This window comes from Nelumbo nucifera, chromosome 1 (assembly GCF_055504915.1).
Source record: "Nelumbo nucifera cultivar China Antique chromosome 1, China Antique-T2T, whole genome shotgun sequence".
In the NCBI taxonomy this organism is placed as follows: Eukaryota; Viridiplantae; Streptophyta; class Magnoliopsida; order Proteales; family Nelumbonaceae; genus Nelumbo; species Nelumbo nucifera.
The window spans coordinates 153,378,999-153,398,563 of NC_142649.1; the positions used below are offsets into that span (position 1 = coordinate 153,378,999).

General features: G+C 41.7%; 1 protein-coding gene across 2 annotated transcripts in view; it reads right to left on the minus strand.

Moving 5' to 3' along the window:
- The window catches only part of PIR121 (transcription activator), a 172,341-nt gene that overhangs the window by 149,548 nt on the left and 3,228 nt on the right, over positions 1 to 19,565 (minus strand). For both annotated transcript variants that reach the window (XM_088894769.1, XM_088894770.1), the window contains exons 3-6: positions 18,709 to 18,781; positions 9,486 to 9,550; positions 9,310 to 9,387; positions 8,730 to 8,849 (exon numbers count right to left, since the gene is read on the minus strand). In XM_088894769.1, the coding sequence (XP_088750895.1) occupies positions 8,730 to 8,849; positions 9,310 to 9,387; positions 9,486 to 9,550; positions 18,709 to 18,781 (336 nt within the window). The remainder of the gene's footprint in view (positions 1 to 8,729; positions 8,850 to 9,309; positions 9,388 to 9,485; positions 9,551 to 18,708; positions 18,782 to 19,565) is intronic.

The window sequence follows — 19,565 nt, forward strand, 5'->3', positions numbered from 1 at the left end:
GTTCAGTAACCTTTTTCCCTGACCGATGTGTTTTTCAGGATTTGGAGACGAGGAAGGTGATTGGGACTGGCCGTGAGACGAACGGTATCTATCTGCTTGGAGAGAGTTCTCGTCGGGAGGAGTCAGTGGATAAGAAGTCTTTTGTTTCCCAGAGTGTGAGTTTGGTTATGCTTTGGCATAACCGATTAGGTCAATTGTCTTTTAAGTCTTTGAAGAGTCTGTTTCCTGCTTTATTTGAGTCTGTTGAGTTATCAAAGTTGAGGTGTGAGAGTTGTGAGTTTGCCAAACATTGTAGAACCTCTTATTCTTTAAGTAATAAAATGAGTAATTCCTCTTTTGATATTGTGCATACTGATGTTTGGGGGCCATATCATATCTCTTCTATGGGTGGGTACAGATATTTTCTACTGTTTGTTGATGACCATACCCGTTTTTCTTGGGTCTATCTTATGCGTTCTCGGGATGAGGTTCCTACTCTGACCCAAAACTTCCATCAGATGGTTCTCACTCAGTTTGGGACCAAAATCAAAGTCCTTAGATCTGATAATGCAAATGAATACTTTGCTCAGCCATTGACCTCCTACCTTCTTATCCATGGAGTTATTCACCAGAGCACTTGCCCTTATACACCACAGCAGAACGGCGTTGCCGAAAGGAAGAATAGGCATATTTTGGAGGTGGCTAGAAGCATTATGTTTACCTCCAATGTACCTATTCGCTTCTGGGGTGATGCTATCCTCACGGCAGTTTATCTCATTAATCGAGTTCCTTCCCGGGTCCTTGATATGAGAACCCCCTTTTCCCTTCTATACCCAGACGAGGAGTTGTTCATTGTTCCCCTTAAAACCTTTGGTTGTACCTGTTTCGTTCAGCTTCTCGGGCCTCATCATTCCAAGTTTGAACCTAAGGCCTCCAAATGCATTTTCCTTGGTTATGCACAAACTCAAAAGGGTTACTGCTGCTATGATCCGGTTTCAGGGAAACGTTTTGTCTCCATGGATGTCACCTTCTTTGAGGAGACACCCTATTATCCTAGGGTTTCTCCTCAGGGGGAGAGCAGTGAGAGTGGGGCTGTTTTGAGTTTTTTTCCTCAGGGGGAGAGCAGTGAGAGTGGAAGTGGGGCTGGTAGAAGTGGGGTTGTTCCTTTACCTATTCCACTGGGTAATGAAGGTTGTAGTGGTGAGGGTGGTCAGAGGGAGCCGGAGTTGAGAGTCTATCACAGGCGATGCAGGCAGGTTGATCCTAGTCTTCGGCAGTCCCGGCCAGCTCCAGTTCCTTTTGCGGCTCCAGATCCAGAGCCTACTGAGATACCTCTCACTGTTGCCACTTCCCCTCCTGTGGATGACCTTGATCTTCCTATTGCCATTTGCAAAGGGAAACAACATTGCACCACTTCTACAGCTCACACCATCTCACAGTTCTTATCCTATGATCGTCTGTCACCATCTTACCGGTCCTATCTCACTTCCATTGCTGATGTCCCTATTCCAAGAACAGTGCAAGAAGCCTTATCAGTTCCAGAATGGAAAGATGCAATGCAAATCGAAATGGATGCCCTGTTGAAGAATAATACTTGGGCACTGGTTGACCCACCAAAAGGAAAGAAACCGGTGGGATGCAGATGGGTGTTCACTGTGAAGCATAATGCTGATGGCTCTATTGAAAGGTACAAAGCCCAGCTGATTGCAAAGGGGTTCACTCAGACTTATGGTATAGACTACTTGGAGACCTTTGCCCTAGTAGCCAAGATGACCACCATCCGAGTTCTGTTATCCCTTGCAGCAAATCATTCTTGGCCCCTGTTTCAGATGGATGTTAAAAATGCCTTTCTGAATGGAGACTTACAAGAAGAGGTTTACATGCAATTGCCTCCTGGATTCTATGATACAGAGACAGGTAAGAAGGTTTGCTGACTGAACAAGGCATTGTATGGTTTGAAGCAGTCACCTAGAGCCTAGTTTGATAGGTTCAGATTAGCCCTTGGAAAGTTTGGTTATGTACAGGCCCAGTCAGATCATACACTATTCATCAAGAGGGTGGAGTCCTCTCTGACACTACTAGCAGTATATGTTGATGATATTGTGGTGACAAGAAATGACAGTCATGAGATTGAGTCCCTCAAACAGCTCCTTCATCAAGAGTTTGAGGTGAAAGATCTTGGTGCACTATGGTACTTTTTGGGTATTGAGGTTGCTAAATCCAAGCAGGGGATTTTTATCTCTCAAAGAAAATATGTTCTAGATCTGTTGGCGGAAACTGGAAAGTTGGGTGTTAAGCCAGCTGATACACCCATCGAACAAAATCACAAGATTAGTGCAGAGGGTGGGGAGCCTCTTGAAGACAAAGTTATGTTCCAACGGTTGGTTGGAAAGCTTCTATATTCACTCGGCCGGATATCAGCTATGCAGTTAGTGTTGTTAGCCAGTACATGCATTCCCCTAGAACTTCTCATCTTCTTGCGGTAGAGAGAATATTAGCATACTTGAAGAGATGCCCGGGTAGAGGTATATTGCTCAAGAACAATAATCGCATGAGGGTGGAAGTCTATACAGATGTCGATTGGGCTGGAAGTGTTGATGACAGAAGATCTACCTCTGGATATTGTGCCCTGGTGAGAGGTAACCTTGTCTCTTGGAGGAGTAAGAAGCAGAGTGTTGTTTTCCGCTCCAGTGCTGAAGCGGAATACAGGTCAATGGCTAATGGAATGGCTGAGGTCACTACTTGAAGAGTTGGGTATTGACTATGAAAAGCCCTTAATGTTGTATTGTGATAATCAGGCAACTATTAATATAGCCCACAACCCAGTGCAGCATGACAGAACTAAACATATCGAAGTTGATCGACATTTTGTGCGAGAAAGGGTCACATCACAAGAAGTGTGTCTTCCGTACATCACATCTAATATGCAGCTCGCGGATATCCTCACCAAGGCTGTACCATGGAAGAAGTTAGAGACAGACCTATCCAAGTTGGGAATGATAGATATCTACTCCCAACTTGAGGGGGAGTGTAGAGAACACTGATGTGGACCCCACTGCAATGGTCCCCATTGTGTTCGTAGGACAGCAGTGTAGTTATTTGTTTCAGTTATAGTAGTGTAGTTTGAGTCAGTTTGCTAATTCAGTTGTTATTTATTTCAGCTTTTATTTACTTTATTTATTATGTAAGTACTAAGGGCAGATGTGTCCTTTCCATTATGTACTAAACATAACCTATAAATTTTAAGAGAGTGGCGGCGGCAGATCTGTTTAGAATCTGTCCCTCCTTTCAACAACTTGTGTTCTCTTGTTTCTCTTCTATTCTCTCTCCTTTCTCTCACTTTTCTTTTGTTTTGCAAACCTAAAACCTATTAGGATTCAAGACTGATTACAGTCTTGATCTTCTACTGCAACAGAGTAATCAAAGTCTAAAGGAGTATTATGCTAGCCTGAGGAACCTTAGAAATGAGCCGAATGTGTATCACCCTCTTACATCTGATATCAAAATTCAGCAACAACAGAGAGAACAGCTTGATGTAAACAGATTTTTAGTGGGATTGAAGTCTAAATATGAACCGATGAGAGCACAGATACTAGGTGGGTCTACCCTCCCTCTCTTGAAGAGGTGTTTGCCCGCCTCCAGAGGATTTTAGTTGGACCTATGGAGCACTCCCCCATATCAAATAGGTCTGCCTTTGTAGTGACAAGAGGAGGTTGTGGTGGTAGAAGAGGAACTCGGGAAGTTCAGTCAGGTCGTGGTGGTGGTGGTGGACTCATGTACAGTCGTGGTGGTGGGCGTATTGCAAGTCGAGATTCAGGGGGAGCCTGTGGTAGAGGACGTAACAATGGTTTGAGAAGGTGTACACATTGTGGCATGGAAGGACATACTATCAGTTTTTGTTATGATCTACATGGCCCACCGTCAACCTGGGCAAATCATGCAATGGCTAGTGGTGGTGGTATGAGACAAGAAATTCAGCAAGCCAATCAGACACCTCTTACATCTAAAGATGCCTCCGGGCAAAAGATGATGAGTGTTCCACATAATGAGTATGAGAGGTTGCTCCAAGCTACTTCTCAGCAAAATACAGCTATGCTTGCCCACTCAAGTATGGCTTGTCTAGCATCCAAACCCTCCCATTGGGTCATTGATTCTGGAGCTTCCAATCATATGACTGGGACTAGGTGTATTTTCGTCTCTTTCTTCATCCTCTGCAACCCACACTGTTACTCTTGCTAATGGTTCCACTTCTTCCATATGTATTATTGGTAATGTTAACACTGGTTCACTATCTTTGTCATCAATTTTGTATGTTCCCAAATTCCCTTTTAATCTTATGTTTATTAGTAAATTGACCAAGTCTCTTAATTGCTCTATCACATTTTACCCCTCATTTTGTGCTTTTTATGATCTCAAGACGGGGAAGAAGATTGGTAGAGGACATGAAGCTAGTGGACTGTATTATCTTGATGATGGTGGTGGTTCGTCAATAGCTCTTCAGTCGTCTCTTTCTCCTCTATAGCGGTACTACAGACTTAGCCATCCATCCCTTAAAGCTCTTAAGCTACTTGTTCCAGCATTGAGTCATCTTTCTACTTTGGATTGTGAATCGTGTCAAAATGGGAAACATCATCGTGTTCCCTTTAGTCCTAGAGTCGATAGTCGTATGTCGATTCCTTTTTCTTTGGTCCATTCGGACATTTGGGGTCCAAATAAAATAGTGTCACACAGTGGTTATAAGTACTTTGTTATTTTTGTCGATGATTATTCAAGGATGGCATGGCTTTATCTTATGAAAGAAATGAGTGAATTATTTTCTATCTTCCAAAAGTTTCAAGCTGAAATTCACACTCAATTTGGTGTACATATTAAGATCTTACGTTAAGATAATGGCCGAGAATCTTTTTATACACCTTTTCAACAATATTTAGAACATGGTATTATTCATCAAACCTCTTGCACTTACACCCCTCAGCAAAATGGGGTAGCTGAACGAAAGAACCGCCACCTCTTGGAAACTGCTCGATCCCTTTTGCACCATATGAATGTACCCAAATGTTTCTGGAGTGATGTTGTACTTACATCTTGCTTCCTTATTAACCGGATGACTATGTCCATCCTTGATGGTTAATCTCCCTTCTCTGTTTTGTTTCCGACATTGCCTCATTTTCCTCTCACTCCTAGGGTTTTTGGGTGTGTGTGCTTTGTTCATAATCTTGGGTCTGGATTGGACAAATTAGATGCACGATCTACTAAGTGTGTCTTTCTTGGCTATTCTAAGACTCAGAAAGGATATAAGTGTTATAATCTCAGTTCCCAGCATTGCTTTGTGTGTCCAGATGTTACTTTCTTTGAGTCTGTTCCGTTTTTTTTTTTTTCTGGACCGGATGTCTCTTATTCTCCTATTCTGCTTCCAATTCCTGTTGAGGACCCCATTCCACTTGTTCCAGCTACGGCTAAGTCCTTGCCTCCGGTGCAACTTCCTACCAAATGACCACCTATCCAGAAAGTTTATACGCATCGACATACACCGGCTCCTCCTCCAACTTCTTCACCGCCGATGGATCCAACAATTGTGTCCAAACCACTATCAAACCATGTATCTGACCTTGACCTTCCCATTGCCTTGCGGAAAGGTAAACATGGTTGTACCCTTCATCCTATCTCTAGTTATGTTTTTATATCTCACCTTTCTGCTTCCCATCAACAGTTTGTTTCGTTATTGTCCTCTGTTTCTGTTCCTAAGGATGTCCAGCAAGCCCTTACCAGTTACCACTCCAGGATGACATCAAGCAATGGAAGACAAACTTACAACTCTAGCTCATAATCATACAGAGGATCTCACCACTCTCCCTCCTAATAAGCATGTTGTAGGATGTAAGTGGGTATACACTATCAAGTACTTACCTGATGGTAGTGTTGAGCGGACGAAAGCTAGGTTGACTGCCAAAGGTTATTCACAGATATATGGCATTGACTACACAGAGACTTTCTCTCTTGTTGCCAAGATTGGTTTTGTTCATGTTTTGATCTTTCTAGCTGCTATGTATGATTGGCCCTTGTTTCAACTTGATATCTAGAATGCCTTTTTACATGGTGATCTTCTTGAGGAGGTGTATATGGAACAACCACTTGGGTTTATTGCTTAGAGGGAGGATGGTAAGGTGTGTAAGCTCAAGAAAGCTATTTATGGACTTAAACAGTCCCCCCATGCATGGTTTGGCATATTCAGTGAAGTGGTGAAGAAATTTGGCGTGAAACAATGGTAGGTCAACCATTCAGTATTCAGTTATGATTCTAGTGCTGGGAAGATTTTATTGGTGGTATATGTAGATAATATTTTATTACTGGCAGTGACAGGTTGGGGATTGATAGGTTGGAAACCTTTTTGCATGATCACTTCCAGACAAAGGACCATGGTAAACTAAGATACTTCTTAGGGATAGAGGTAGCAAGGTCCAAAAATGGTATTATTTTGTACCAGAGGAAATATGTCCTTGATCTACAAGAGGAGACAGGGTTGTTGGGTGCCAAACCAGCTGAGACACCCATGGAATTGAATATCAAGTTGAGTAGTGATGCAAGTGAGGAGTTTGAAGATCCCGAAAGCTATAAGAGGATGGTAGGTAAGTTGAACTACCTAACCATCAACCGGCCCAACATTTCATTTGCAGTTAGTGTAGTGATGCATGAAAGGAGCACCAAGTCGTGGCTTGTTATATAAAAGCGGAGGAAGTCTTGAGGTAGAGGGATACATTGATGTTGATCAAACCTGTTCATGGGCCAGGCTCGGGCTTGGCTTTTGCCAAATTTTGAATGGGCCCGAACCCGACATAGTGTAAAGTCAGGCCCGAAGCCTGGCCCATGAACAGGTTTAATGTTAATTGGGTCGGTTCCATATCTAACAGAAGGTCCACTACAAGGTGTTACACTTTTCTTGGGGGCAATTTGGTGACATGGAAGAGTAAGAAGCATAATGTGGTAGCAAGAAGTAGTGCAGCAACTGAATATAAAGCCATGCACACACATGTGAACTAGTGTGGTTGAAGAATCTCTTAGAGGAGATGGGGTACTCGATTGACACTCCTATGAAGCTATATTGTGAAAACCAAGCAGCAACTCATATCTCTTTTAATCCAATGTTTCATGAAAGAACAAAACATATAGAAGTTGATTGCCACTTTGTGAGAGAAAAGGTGCTTAGTGGAGTGATAAGTACAGAATATGTGAACATACGAAATCAATGGGCAGACTTGCTCACCAAAAGGCTGAGTCAGGGAAGAGTGGATTACACATGTAACAAGCTGGGATTATATGACATATACTCACCAGCTTGAGGGGGAGTGTTAGAGTCGGCTATAGAAGGGTAGTCTAGTCTCTTTACTTTATGTTATGTGTTGGATGTAATTACTATTATGTTCTAAGTTAAAGTGATGTGTCCCACACTTAAGTGGGGGCACAATAGTCATTGTGCTTCTTATTTAGAAAACTATAAATAAATCTGGCCGACTAGAGAGTAGTGAGTTCTCTAGTTCGAACAAGTCTTTCTTCTACGTCTTCTTCTCTTCTCTCTTCTCTTCTCTATTCTTCTTTTTCTCTCTTCTCTTCTTTTATTCTGAAACTGAAGCATACACAGATCTGAACTTTATCACAATCCTTACCCTTTACCAAATGGAACTTCTTTCCCCCAATTTACCAAATGGAACTTCTTTCCCCCACCTTCCCTGCATACCCCTTCCCATGAGAAATCCCTCTGAACTTTTTTCAATTCTTTCAGCCACTTGTGTTGGTATCTTTAGTAAGGACAGTAATAAGTTGGTAAGCTTGAAAGGACACTCTTGATTAAAGTTATTCTTCCCCCCAAAGATAGATATTTTTCTTTCCATCCATCCAGTCTCCTCCCCACCCTTTCCACTATTGGCCTCCATAATGCACCTAAATTTGAAGCTCCCCCAATCAGCATCCCTAAGTATCTAAACAAACATCAGCTTCTGAGGAAGGTTCGGAGTCGAGATCAGAGGTTGAGGACAAGAGGAAGGTAAGACAACAAGGAGGGCCTAATTGCAACTTCATCAATCAATGCGGGTGAGAAAGGAGGGAGTGGAGATTTAATGTTTGGTTGATAGGGATGTCAGGGTGGATTCTTTTTTTTGGGGTGGAGAGGAGTTCGTTAGAAAGGCTTTCGAAGCATTTGAAAAAAACAAGAGGGAAGAGAGCTTGAAGAATTCACATATGGGGAAGGAGGAGAAACGTGGAACAAGGAAGGAGATGGACAAGATGAAATGCTTGAAGAAGACTTCAAGTTTGCTCTTGTTTGGAAGTGGACGTCTTTGGTTTCCCTCTGTTTTAAGCTCTTGATGTATTTTGGCTTTTTCTGTTGATGGGTGGGTGTTATCTTAACACCATGTTGTTGCTTGTTCCAGATCTCCTCTTTTTCTTTTAATAAAATTTTTCTTTTTACCTTTAAAAAAAAATCATCATCTAAGCATTGTCCCAACTATATGGGATTGGATACATGAGTATACCAAATATTGTAAGAAATGAAAATTACCCTTTAAGTAATAAAAGATAAATTACCCTTACTTTTGTAAAACTTAATGCACCACAGTTCCCCCCATTTAAACAAGAGCTGAGAGAAACAAATGAATAAAGATGGCCAGTCAACCCAATACTCTCAATATTATCAAATAAAGAAAGCAAGTTTCTATATTTTCATAAAATTCAGAAACCAAAAACTTCAAAGGGCATACTTTAGATGCAGCTGTTGCTTGCCATTGCTGAATTTCACGTAGACGACTCATCTCCAAATCCAGAACTTGATATGTCTCTAGATACAAGTCTGCTTGACTTTGCTTCATGGAATCGGGAAGCTGCATAATTGTTTCAAACTTGAGTTACAGCATACCTTTGTATAAGTGGAAAAGAGGGGAAAAAACAAATTAAGGAGTGTACAATTAATTGTTATTTTAACATGAAATCCATATCTAGTTGGTTAAGCTTTCTATCATTTGAACTGAAAGTAACTTGAAATCCATATCATCATGTTTTTTTTTCAGTTTTTTAAACTAACAATCAAATTATTATATTAACATATATAAATATTCATGTATATATGTCAAAATAAAGTGAATACAAGAACACAAGAAAAGTCCAAGTCCGACCATTAAAGGAAAAAAACAAAAAAGTTAACAAGAGATTCAAACCAAAAAACATTTGTCACTGCTCAACAAAGAAAGCTAATAAGCTAATAATCCTTCATTCCTGCCTAAAGAAGTCCCTATAGAAAGTAAGTAAAGCAGTTTCAGCTACAAGATTAAATCTAAAAGTAACCTGAGGAAGTGCTTTGACACAACTGCGATATGTATACAGTACAGATGACATCTCCTTCCCCTCTTGAATAAGTGTATTCTGCATGTATTTCAGCGTCAACCATCAAAAATGCTAAAAAATCATCTAATGATTCACAAAAGAACAAAACAAATTAGGGCATTGGTAGAATACTCTACCAGCTGATTGATGGCTTTTGTGTCCTCCAACAGAGATAGGCGATAAGCAGAAACATCACTATACTCTACAAAAGGAAAGCTGCTGTCAAGAACTTGAAGGAACTACATGATGAAAGAAGAAGAAGAAAAGTAGTATCAGAGGGGAAAGTGGAAGAACCTCACCCTCCATTGTATGCAAATTTTACCAACTATAATAAGACTAGCTTTTTGAAGACCACAAGAAAATAGTAATAAAAGAACAGGCTAATACTTAATAGAGAAAGATAATATACAAATAAAATTCTCTGCAAAAACACAACCTCTACAAGTGAAATTTCGTATACAGTTAGCTACCCTTAAATTCTAAAACAGTCCGAAACAGGTTACCTGAAAGCTGGCCCGTCCCTCAATTCTTTCAAACTCAAAAGCCAATCAAGAAAAAACATGTCCATAATGACACATAATCATCTAGTTGAACACTTTCTTCCAATTAGATGAATCCTAAGGTCTGCCAACTTAATGGCAGTAAGTCTCACTAGGAGTGACATATTCATGATTGAGTTGTATTATGTATCATATCCCAAGATAGGTCCACTGACATGTGACTATATGAGAATACAAAAAGGTGATAAGAGATCAACCAAAAGAAAAAAAGAAACCCATCTCTCAAAAGCACATACCAAAAGAACCACCCCAAGAGACATCATAACCAACACAAAAGTTGTTCATATAGCAATGAAAATATGAGGTCTTCGTAGGGGAATAGAAAATATGGGAGAGGAGAGGAAGTTCAAGCTGGCGGGGAAATGGAGACTGGGGTTGATCATTGAAACCAAATCTTTCCTGTTCGAGCAGGGAAGGACAAAGGGGAAGGTTCACTTCAAAATCAGAGAAGGGAGCAGGGCGACGATTCTCCTACCGGAGGAGGCTTGTGTGTGGTTGAAAGGTTTTGTAGATGGAACTGTTAATTCTTTACGGGAAGAAGGTTGGAGAAACTCGTTGACCTGTGAGAGTAAGAGGTTCGAATCTGTGCTAAAGAGGAATGGAAACGGGTGGTTTATAATGGTTACCGAACTCTTTGGTAATAACAAAAGGCAAGTGTTGTGTATTCCAGAAGGCCAGAAGCGGAGAGGGTGGGCTTCCTTCGCTTTTAATCTTCAGGCTTTTCTTCTGGAGGTCGAAGGGAGAGTGGAAGAAGTCCCTGGCTTGAAGGATTGTAATCCTTCTGTCCTGTGTAATCAGGTGCCCTGCTTTAAGCATTACCCTGAAGTTTTGGTGTCTAGCTCGACTGTCCTCCGACGAGTAGCTTTGGAAGAAGGGAGTGGGAGCTGGGAGAAGAGGATGGTCCTAGTGGCAGACAGGGTGATAGAAGATTGGACGAAGGTTTTAGAAGTAGTTGCAGAGAGGTTGGGCTTAGATGAAGATGTAGTGTTGTTGCCTTTTGCTGAAAAGAAAGCTTTATTAGATACTGGCAATAAGAAACTGAATTTCAGTACATTCCTTGTAGAGGGAAGTTTGGTTCAGGTCCAGAACTGGGCTCCAGTTTGCAACGAAGTTGAATCTAGAGTCGGCAGTTTCTTGATCAAACTTCTCGGTCTTCCTTTCAACCTTTGGAATGATCAAATACTAAGGAAAATTGTCAGAGCGTTGGGTGGAGTTCTGTTGGAGGTTAACTTAAGAAACTTGAGAGCTGTGGAACTTAAGGTTGCTGGGATCAAGCTGGAGTACTTGCAGCGTGCCTTCGAAGTTCTCTCAGAAGATGCCTGGTACAAGGTCTGGTTAGCTTCAGAAGATGAAGCCCCGCTTTAGGGAAGACGAACAGAGGTTGAAGGAGATGACGAGTCTGCAGGTTGGTGTACACGTGACCTTCAGGGGCTGGCGGGAAAGCCTGGTGTGTGTGGGCGAACTACAGAGGAAGGGGAACAGTCGCAGGGGTGCCCCAAGTCTCAAAGCTTTCCTATTAAGGCTTCTAATTCAAATTTTTTGAAGTTGGGTTGTTTAAAGAGGGTGGCCCATCTTATGCTGATGTGGCTAAAATGGGTAAGGTTCGATTGTACTCAAAGTCTTTGTCTAAACCGGCTTTAAGGAAGGCTGGACCAGACGGGTCAGTGGGTGAGCCTTCACGTGGGGCGGGGCAGGCTTCGGGTGGTTTTTTTAAAAGCCCACATGACAACTTAAGTCGTCATGTGGGGCGGGGCAGGCATGGGGCGATGATAGATGGCAACATTCATCTATCATTGTCTAAGTCTCGCCCTCTCGACTGTGGAGGGGCTCAGATGGCGAGCAAGGCAGAAGGACGCCATCCTCTGTGCTGGGTCCGACGGACAGTCAGCGACGCGCAAAAACACAACGTTCCTGATCGCCCGAACCCGCGCTATTTGAGAGTTAGAACAGAAGAGAAGGAAGAGGCTGACCAAGGTTGGATAAGCTGCGGCTCAGATTCTGACTATGATGAAAGATCGGAAGCCTGTGGGAGTTTAAGCAGTGCGGCAGACGAAGCTCTATCTGAAGATCAGAACAGGGATTCTTTCAGCCTGGATTGTTTGTTCATAGGGAATTCGATGGGGGAGGGAAAGGAGGAGGGGGAGGAGCGGGTGAATGATCTTAACCCAAATTTGGCTGAGCCCTTCTCTAATTCTAGCGCTTTGCAAGAGGCCGAAAAGGAGGTAGCTCGGGTCTTCTCAGAGCTGAACAAGGGTACCTCACAGAGAGGTACATACTTGGATACAGAAAGGGGTCTTTGTGTTGATATAGCGACAGGGATTTTCTTCCCCCAACTCGGGGAGATAGAGTGCTCTAATTTCTCAAAAAAGAAAGTGACTACCACTCCTTCGCCTATGCTCTCTCCTCACTTCTCTGCCTCAGGTAAATCCCTCAATTCTATCAATTCAGTTTTGGCTACTGATGAGCGCTCTGTGTCCCTTGTTCTAGATTCTCTTCCCAACCAAGAATCGGAAGCCCTTGGTCTGAAAGCCACAGTGCGTCTACAAGGGGGGGAAGTGGGTGAGAAAACTTGCAGAGAGACAAAAATATGGGAAATCTTAGAGAGCCGTTTGGGTGAAGTGGAGAGGAAGGAATTGCAGAGAGGGAGCTTGGAGGGGACAGAAAGGGTTGTAGTTGGAGGTAATGTGAGAAAGAACAAGAAATTTCCTAGGAGTGAGGAGAGTGCAACTTTAGAAAAAGAGGAAACTAGTGGGGAAGAGTCAATTGCAGAGTTTGTGAAAAAGTTGGGGTGCAAGTTGAAGAACCCGAATGATCTAAAAGCCTACATGCAAAAAAAAGAGGACAGCAAGATGAAGAATAGAAAGCTAAGTGAAGTGGAGAGATTAAAAAGAGATATTGAGGGGGATAAGAAGTTTGAAGTGAAAGGGGTTAGAAAAAAAGGGTCTAAATAGTTCTTGGAGGAGTTAGGGTTAAGGCTAAGAGTTTTCAATGAGAATCCTAAGTTGGAACATGAGGGGGTTGGGCAACATTAGGAAGAGAGCGACAATTAAAGAGGTAATTAAGAAGCTTAATCCGGATGTGGTAATGCTTCAGGAGTCCAAAAGAATGGATTTTGATTGCAGATGGGCAAGGAGTGTTTGGAGTTCTAGGGGTATAAAGTGGGTGGCTGCTCCCTCGTGGGGTTTCTCAAGAGGGATTGTGACCCTGCGGAAAGAAGATTTACTCATAGGTGTGGAGGAGCTAATTGGAAATCATTCTGTCTCCCTAAAGTTCAGACAGGTGGACGATGGGTACGAATGGGTACTAACAAATGTGTATGGCCCCAATGACTATAGGCAGAGGGAGAAATTATGGGAAGAATTGAGTGACATTAGAGGCCTTCGGGATGGACCTTGGTGTGTGGGAGGGGATTTTAATGTAGTGAGATTTACAGAGGAAACCAACAACCCCAGACATTGAGTGACAACAAGTATGAGGAAGTTCAACCAATTTGTGGACTCTTTTGAACTCAAAGAACTTCCTTTCCTAAATAATAACTTCACTTGGTCCAACCTTCAATCAAGGCCAATTTGCTCTAAGTTGAACAGATTTTTGTTCTCAACAGATTGGGAGGAACATTGGGGCAATATTACTTCTAGGGCTCTCCCAAGACTTACTTCAGACCACTGGCCTATAGTGTTGGTCAAGGAGGAAATAAGAGGAGTTGGGCCTACCCCTTTCAAGTTTGAAAACATGTGGTTGACTCATCCGGGTTTCATTGAGAAGATCAAAGAGTGATGGGAGCAAGCTAATCTGGTAGTTGATTGGGAGGAAATGAGGTTCCACAAGAAACTCCAATACTTAAAATCACAATTACAGGAGTGGAATAGGCTGGAGTTTGGAAGATTAGAAGAGAGAAAAAAAGTTCTGGTGGAGCAAATCGAGGATTTGGACTTGAAGGAAGAGAGAGGTTCCTTTGGAAAGGAAGAAAGGAAGTTGAGATGGGTTTTGAGGAGGCAGATGGAGGACATCTTGGTTAAGGAGGAAATCAGTTGGAGGCAAAAATCTAGGTGTAAGTGGCTAAAGGAGGGAAACAGAAACACAAGGTTTTTCCATTCAGTGGCAAATGGGAGGAGAAAGAAGAATTTCATCTCTAATTTGGAAGTTGATGGAGCAGTGTTGTCCCACCCAACAGAAATTGCAGAGGCTCTAGTAAACCACTTCAAATCTATTTTTAGAAGGCCTGTGAATGGGAGAGTGTGGTTGGAGGGATTGGATAGGCCAACTCTAAGTGCAGAGAAGAGAGAGTGGTTAGAAAAAAGTTTTGATATGAAGGAGGTAAAGGAAGCAGTATTCTCAATGGATGGGACAAAAGCTTCGGGTCCAGATGGGTTCACAATGGCCTTTTACCAGGACTGTTGGGATATTTTGGAGAATGATCTTAGATCAATTTTTGAGGAGTTCCACAGGAGGGGTGTAATAAATCCAGGCTTGAACTCAACTTTCATTGCTTTAGTCCCAAAGAAGAAAGATGCTTCTCAACCAAAGGATTTTAGACCTATTAGTCTGGTGACTAGCTTGTACAAAATCATTGCAAAGGTGTTGTCTCTCAGGATAAAGAAGGTGCTCCCCTCTATTATTGCACCCAACCAAGGTGCTTTTGTGGAGGGAAGACAGATCACCGATCAGATTCTCATTGCAAATGAGAGCTTGGAGAGCTTTAGGAAGTCAAAGAAGAAGGGAGTGGTTTGCAAATTGGATTTAGAGAAGGCTTATGACTTGGTTGATTGGTCTTTCTTGATGGAGGTGTTGAGGAGTTTTGGTTTTGGAGACAGGTGGTGTAAGTGGATTTGGGGCTGTGTTAGGACTTGTCATTATTCTATCCTGGTGAATGGGACTGTGGTTGACTTCTTTCCTGCGTTGAGAGGTCTAAGACAAGGAGATCCTCTTTCCCCATTTCTTTTCACCCTGATTGTTGATGTGCTTGGGAGATTGATCCATAGAGCAGACTCGAGGAATTTGATAAGAGGGTGGAGAGTAGGAAGGGAGGAGATTCCCTTAACACTTCTACAGTTTGCAGATGATACTATCCTTTTCTGTGAAGGAGGGAACTTCAATTGGATTCGGAATCTAAAGTTGACAATACAACTCTTTGAGCAGATATCTAACTTCAAGGTAAACTTTGATAAGAGTTGTGTGGCGAGAGTGAATGTGAATGAAAGGGACCTAAGGGAATTTGCAGGTGAGCTAGGTTGTGCAATTTCGGACTGGCCCCTGACATACTTGGGCCTCCCTTTAGGAGATAATCATAAGACTATTAGCTTTTGGGCTCCGGTAGTGGAGAGGTTTGAGAAGAGGTTGGCGGCCTGGAAGAGAAATTATCTTTTTTAGGTGAGAGAGTCACTCTCATTAGGTCTACCCTAGCTAACCTACTTGTCTACTATCTTTCAATGTTTAAGATCCCCTTAAAGGTTTCCAATCTTTTAGAAAAATTAATAAGGAACTTTATGTGGGAGCCTAGAGAGGAGAAGAGATATCATAGGGTGAGTTGGGAGGTGGTCACTAGGTGTAAAAAACTAGGAGGTCTTGGGATTGGTAATTTCAAGAAAAGGAATATGGTTCTACTGGGGAAGTGGTTGTGGAGGTTTTCATTGGAAAGGGATAAATTGTGGACTAAGATTGTGGCTAGCATTCATGGGCTGGAAGACAATGGCTAGGATCCTGGAATCTTGGCAAGGGCTTCAGCTGCTTCTCCTTGGAAATCCATTCACAATCTGCTTCCAGTTTTCTCCCCTTGGATTAGGTATGGTCTAACCTCTGGTAACCGAATAAAATTCTGGGAACAACTTTGGGCCGGGGATTCTCCTCTGAAGAACCAGTTTCCTTCCTTGTATGCTCTACCAAACTTGAAAAATGAACCCATATCTTCTTTCTTGGTCCCTTCAGCCTCCACTTCTGGCTTTGGATGGAACCTTGGCCTGCGTAGGGCAATTAGGGATACAGACATGGATAGCTTGGTAACTTTGCTAGCCTCCCTTGAGATTGCCTTCCTAAACCCTGCTAAGGAAGACACCAGATTTTGGACCCCTTCTAGCTCTGGTACCTTTTCTTGTGTTTCATTCTTTGAAACCTTAACTCAGCCTCCTATCCTCTTTGGATTGTCCTTTCCAGTTAAGGAAATTTGGAGCAGGCCTATTCCTCCTCGGGTTGGCTTTTTTTGTTGGGAAATTTTCCTGGAAAGAATCAACATTTTAGACTCACTTCAGTGAAAGAGACCCAACTATTGTCTACTTCCTAATAGATGTGCTCTTTGTAAAGCTAATGGGGAATCTGGCTACCACCTCATGGTCTCTTGTAAGGCTGCTAAAACTATTTGGGAGTGGGTTTTCTCCCGTTTTGGGTGTTCTTGGTATCCTCCGGAGACTGTCCAAGGTTTGTTTCTCCTTCTTTTTTCAGTTGGCCTAGGAAGCGAGAAGACTATGTGGACGTGTATTAGGGCAACAGTATGCTGGTCTTTGTGGGAAGAAAGAAACTCACGCATTTTTTCCGACAAGGAAAGAACATTGGAAGAATTGTTAGATCGAATCCTTTTAAGGGCTGTCCACTGGCTAAAATCTTTGGAGTTGTTTTCAGATTTTCCTGTGGATGACTTGCTAAGAAACTGGAAAGAGATTGCTTCCATTGCTAGATGCAAGAGGACTCTTTGTCCGTTTTGGTCCCCTCCCCCCTCGGGCTTTATAAAGCTGAATTTTGATGGCAGCAATGTAAGGAATCCAGGGCCCTCTAGGATTGTAGGAGTCTTCAGGAATGAGGAAGGGATTGTTATTGCTTTATTCTCTGGCCCTATTGGAGAAGGTGACTCTCTTAGGGTTGAGATCCTTGCAGTGCTTGAAGGAATTCGAAGAGCAAAGGAATTAAATATCAGCCATTTGATCCTGGAAGGTGATCCGAAGGTGGTGGTTAGTTGGTTGAAGACTGAGGACAGTGGTTTGTGGAACTTTAACAATGAAAAAAAAAAAAAAACTGTTCTTATGGCTGGGTAGGGACATTGAGATTCAGTACAGCTGGGTGAAGAGGAGTGCCAACTCATTTGCGGATGGGTTGGCCAAGCAAGGAGTGAATAGGGAGTCTGTTTTTTGGGCTAGTTTTTAATTTTTTCTCTTTGCATTCCCTTTGTTTTCTGTTTTTGGGGAGCTAAGATATTTTATCTCCCCTTTTCTATCCATATTCCCTCTTTTCTTTTAATTTAATGAAGCTGGTGTTATTGATCAAAAAAAAAAAGGACCACCCCAGGAAACATAACCCACCAATCCAGAAGAGAGACTAAAGACACCCATCAGAACACAGGCAAATAGCATCTAAATCATCCATAATCTAATATTTGACCCTAAAACTCATTTGAAAAATCATCTACCCAACCCAAGATCAACCACCCCAAACTCCCTCACATCTACCTAAGGCTCTCAACAGATGAACATTTGACTCCAAACTGGAGCCACAAAAAACTTTATTCTGTTGTACTAGGGGAACTAATACCCTGCTATATTTTCCTTTTTTTTTATGTTTTCTTATAGCGAGCATTTCATTAATGATCAAAAATTAGGTAAAAACAGTACATGCTTTCTTACCAAAAAACAAGGAGAATGTCAACCAATACACAATCACCATCTTATTGCAAATACCTATAAACACAACAAGTTCTGACAGAGCATGCATAAGCACATCCAGAAAAGAAGAAATGCACCAATCCAAGGGGTTGGTTCCCCACAACAGCTCTAGCCAAACCTAAGGAATTTCGTGATCTTGGAACCCACCTGAATGAATTGTACATCATGAAAACTGAGGCCCTAGTTTCACTAATAAGATGTTTCCAAGCCCAGAAGTCCTCCACAAGACATGACAGTACGAGCTTAATCAGTGTGATTTTGCCCCTATAATGATATGTATCTTTCTTCCATGCAACTAGCCCCTTGCTTATTCTTTCCAGAATCAGATCCCAAACTCCCACCATTATTTGGAAGCCCTAAATATGAAAAAAAAAAGAAAGAAAGAAAACTCATCTTACCATGCACCAATGCATCAAGCACACTATGCCATGAATTTTTTACTTTAGATACCAGCTCCACCACCATATTCTCCTTTAAATTAGTTCAAATCCTGTGGCCACCTAAAATCTTCTAAGGATGACGGATGATCTTCCCTTCCCTGGTTCAACTTGGTAAACTGATGGTGAAAGAAATACAATTATATGATTGACAAGGTGCAACTGAGAAATAGGAACTTCTTCAGACATCAGAAACCTTTAGATAGCATCTACCTTTCCTGCCTTCACAAGCAGTTTTGTTGATGCTACCACAACCACCAAGAATAAGAACAAAGAGATGATCTACTTGCCTGGATCCCCCAGAACTAGAAACAGTGCCCCAGAGAATCACTAATTAGAAAGGGAAGATCTGTTTTCATGCAAAAAGTTCAACCATCAACATCATCATCCAACCTTCTCCATGACTTATTCTATGAAAACCCATTCAGGTGATCACATGCTTCCTGAAAGTCATTTCTTTCTTATTCTCTTTGATAAATTCCCATTATTGTTTTTTGATCATGGAATATCAAAGGAATTATGCACTATATGCACTAGCCACTATATAGGAAAATTTCATCAAGTACTTCCATACTCCTAAGTCCTAATTCAATCACCAATTGCAATTCTAGTACACAAAGCAAATCAAGAAAACTGTGATAGGTCTTTATAAAGATATGACAATAGAGGTTTCAATGTACATTCAGACAATTCAAATTTTACACCTGTTTTGAATACCTATAGGACTGTTAGTTGCACATCTTTCGGTTGATAGCTGAATAGCTATGCCCTGTACCTCAGGTTGTTCATCCTGCAACATTAACTATCTGTAAGAATACAATTTCCAAGATAATGAACAAAAATAAACTAATATTGATTTCTATCTCATCATGAAAGATGTCATAATTAAATAGGGAACAATGATGTAGTAAAACGAAGATCACAAAAGCATTTGACCATTTACTGCATCAAATAAGTGAACACTGAAAAGAGGATAGCTTTAGATCAATTAGGAGATAAACATTATGCCATTAGATAGGCGTTGTCCTTTTCTAATGGTCAGGGGTAATGTCCTTTGATCACAAGTATGCACCCTTAGTTCTCAAACCCAAAAAGGACAAAACCAATTGGAAGGAAGAGCCAAAAGGAATTTTTTCTGTTGCTTGGCAAGAGGGCTTATGGAAGTTGTTGAGGCCAATTGTGTTTTGGATCATTCTGTCTCTCCTAGTGTTGGGGATTTCTTGTGGCTAGTTTATCTTGACAAAGTTCTCATCATTGACGTCTTAATAACAGAGGTCTCTCAATCAGATCATTCAGATGTTTCTTTGCAAGGAAGCAAAAGAATCAATTAATGACATTTGCTGGGTGTCCAGTAACTTCAATTTTTATGGAATCTTTTCTCCATTTTTGTCTGGGATGAGTTCAACAGAGTTCATTCTGCTCTATTTTCCTTTTTCTTGCCCTTTAAGAAACTGGGGAGCAATCTTGTGGCATATGGTTTCTTGTCTATTTGTTTGGCTGTTTGGAAGAGGAAATGGGGATCTTTTATAAATTGGAGAACCCATTTCCCACTTATGTGTAAATGCTGCAGCAGT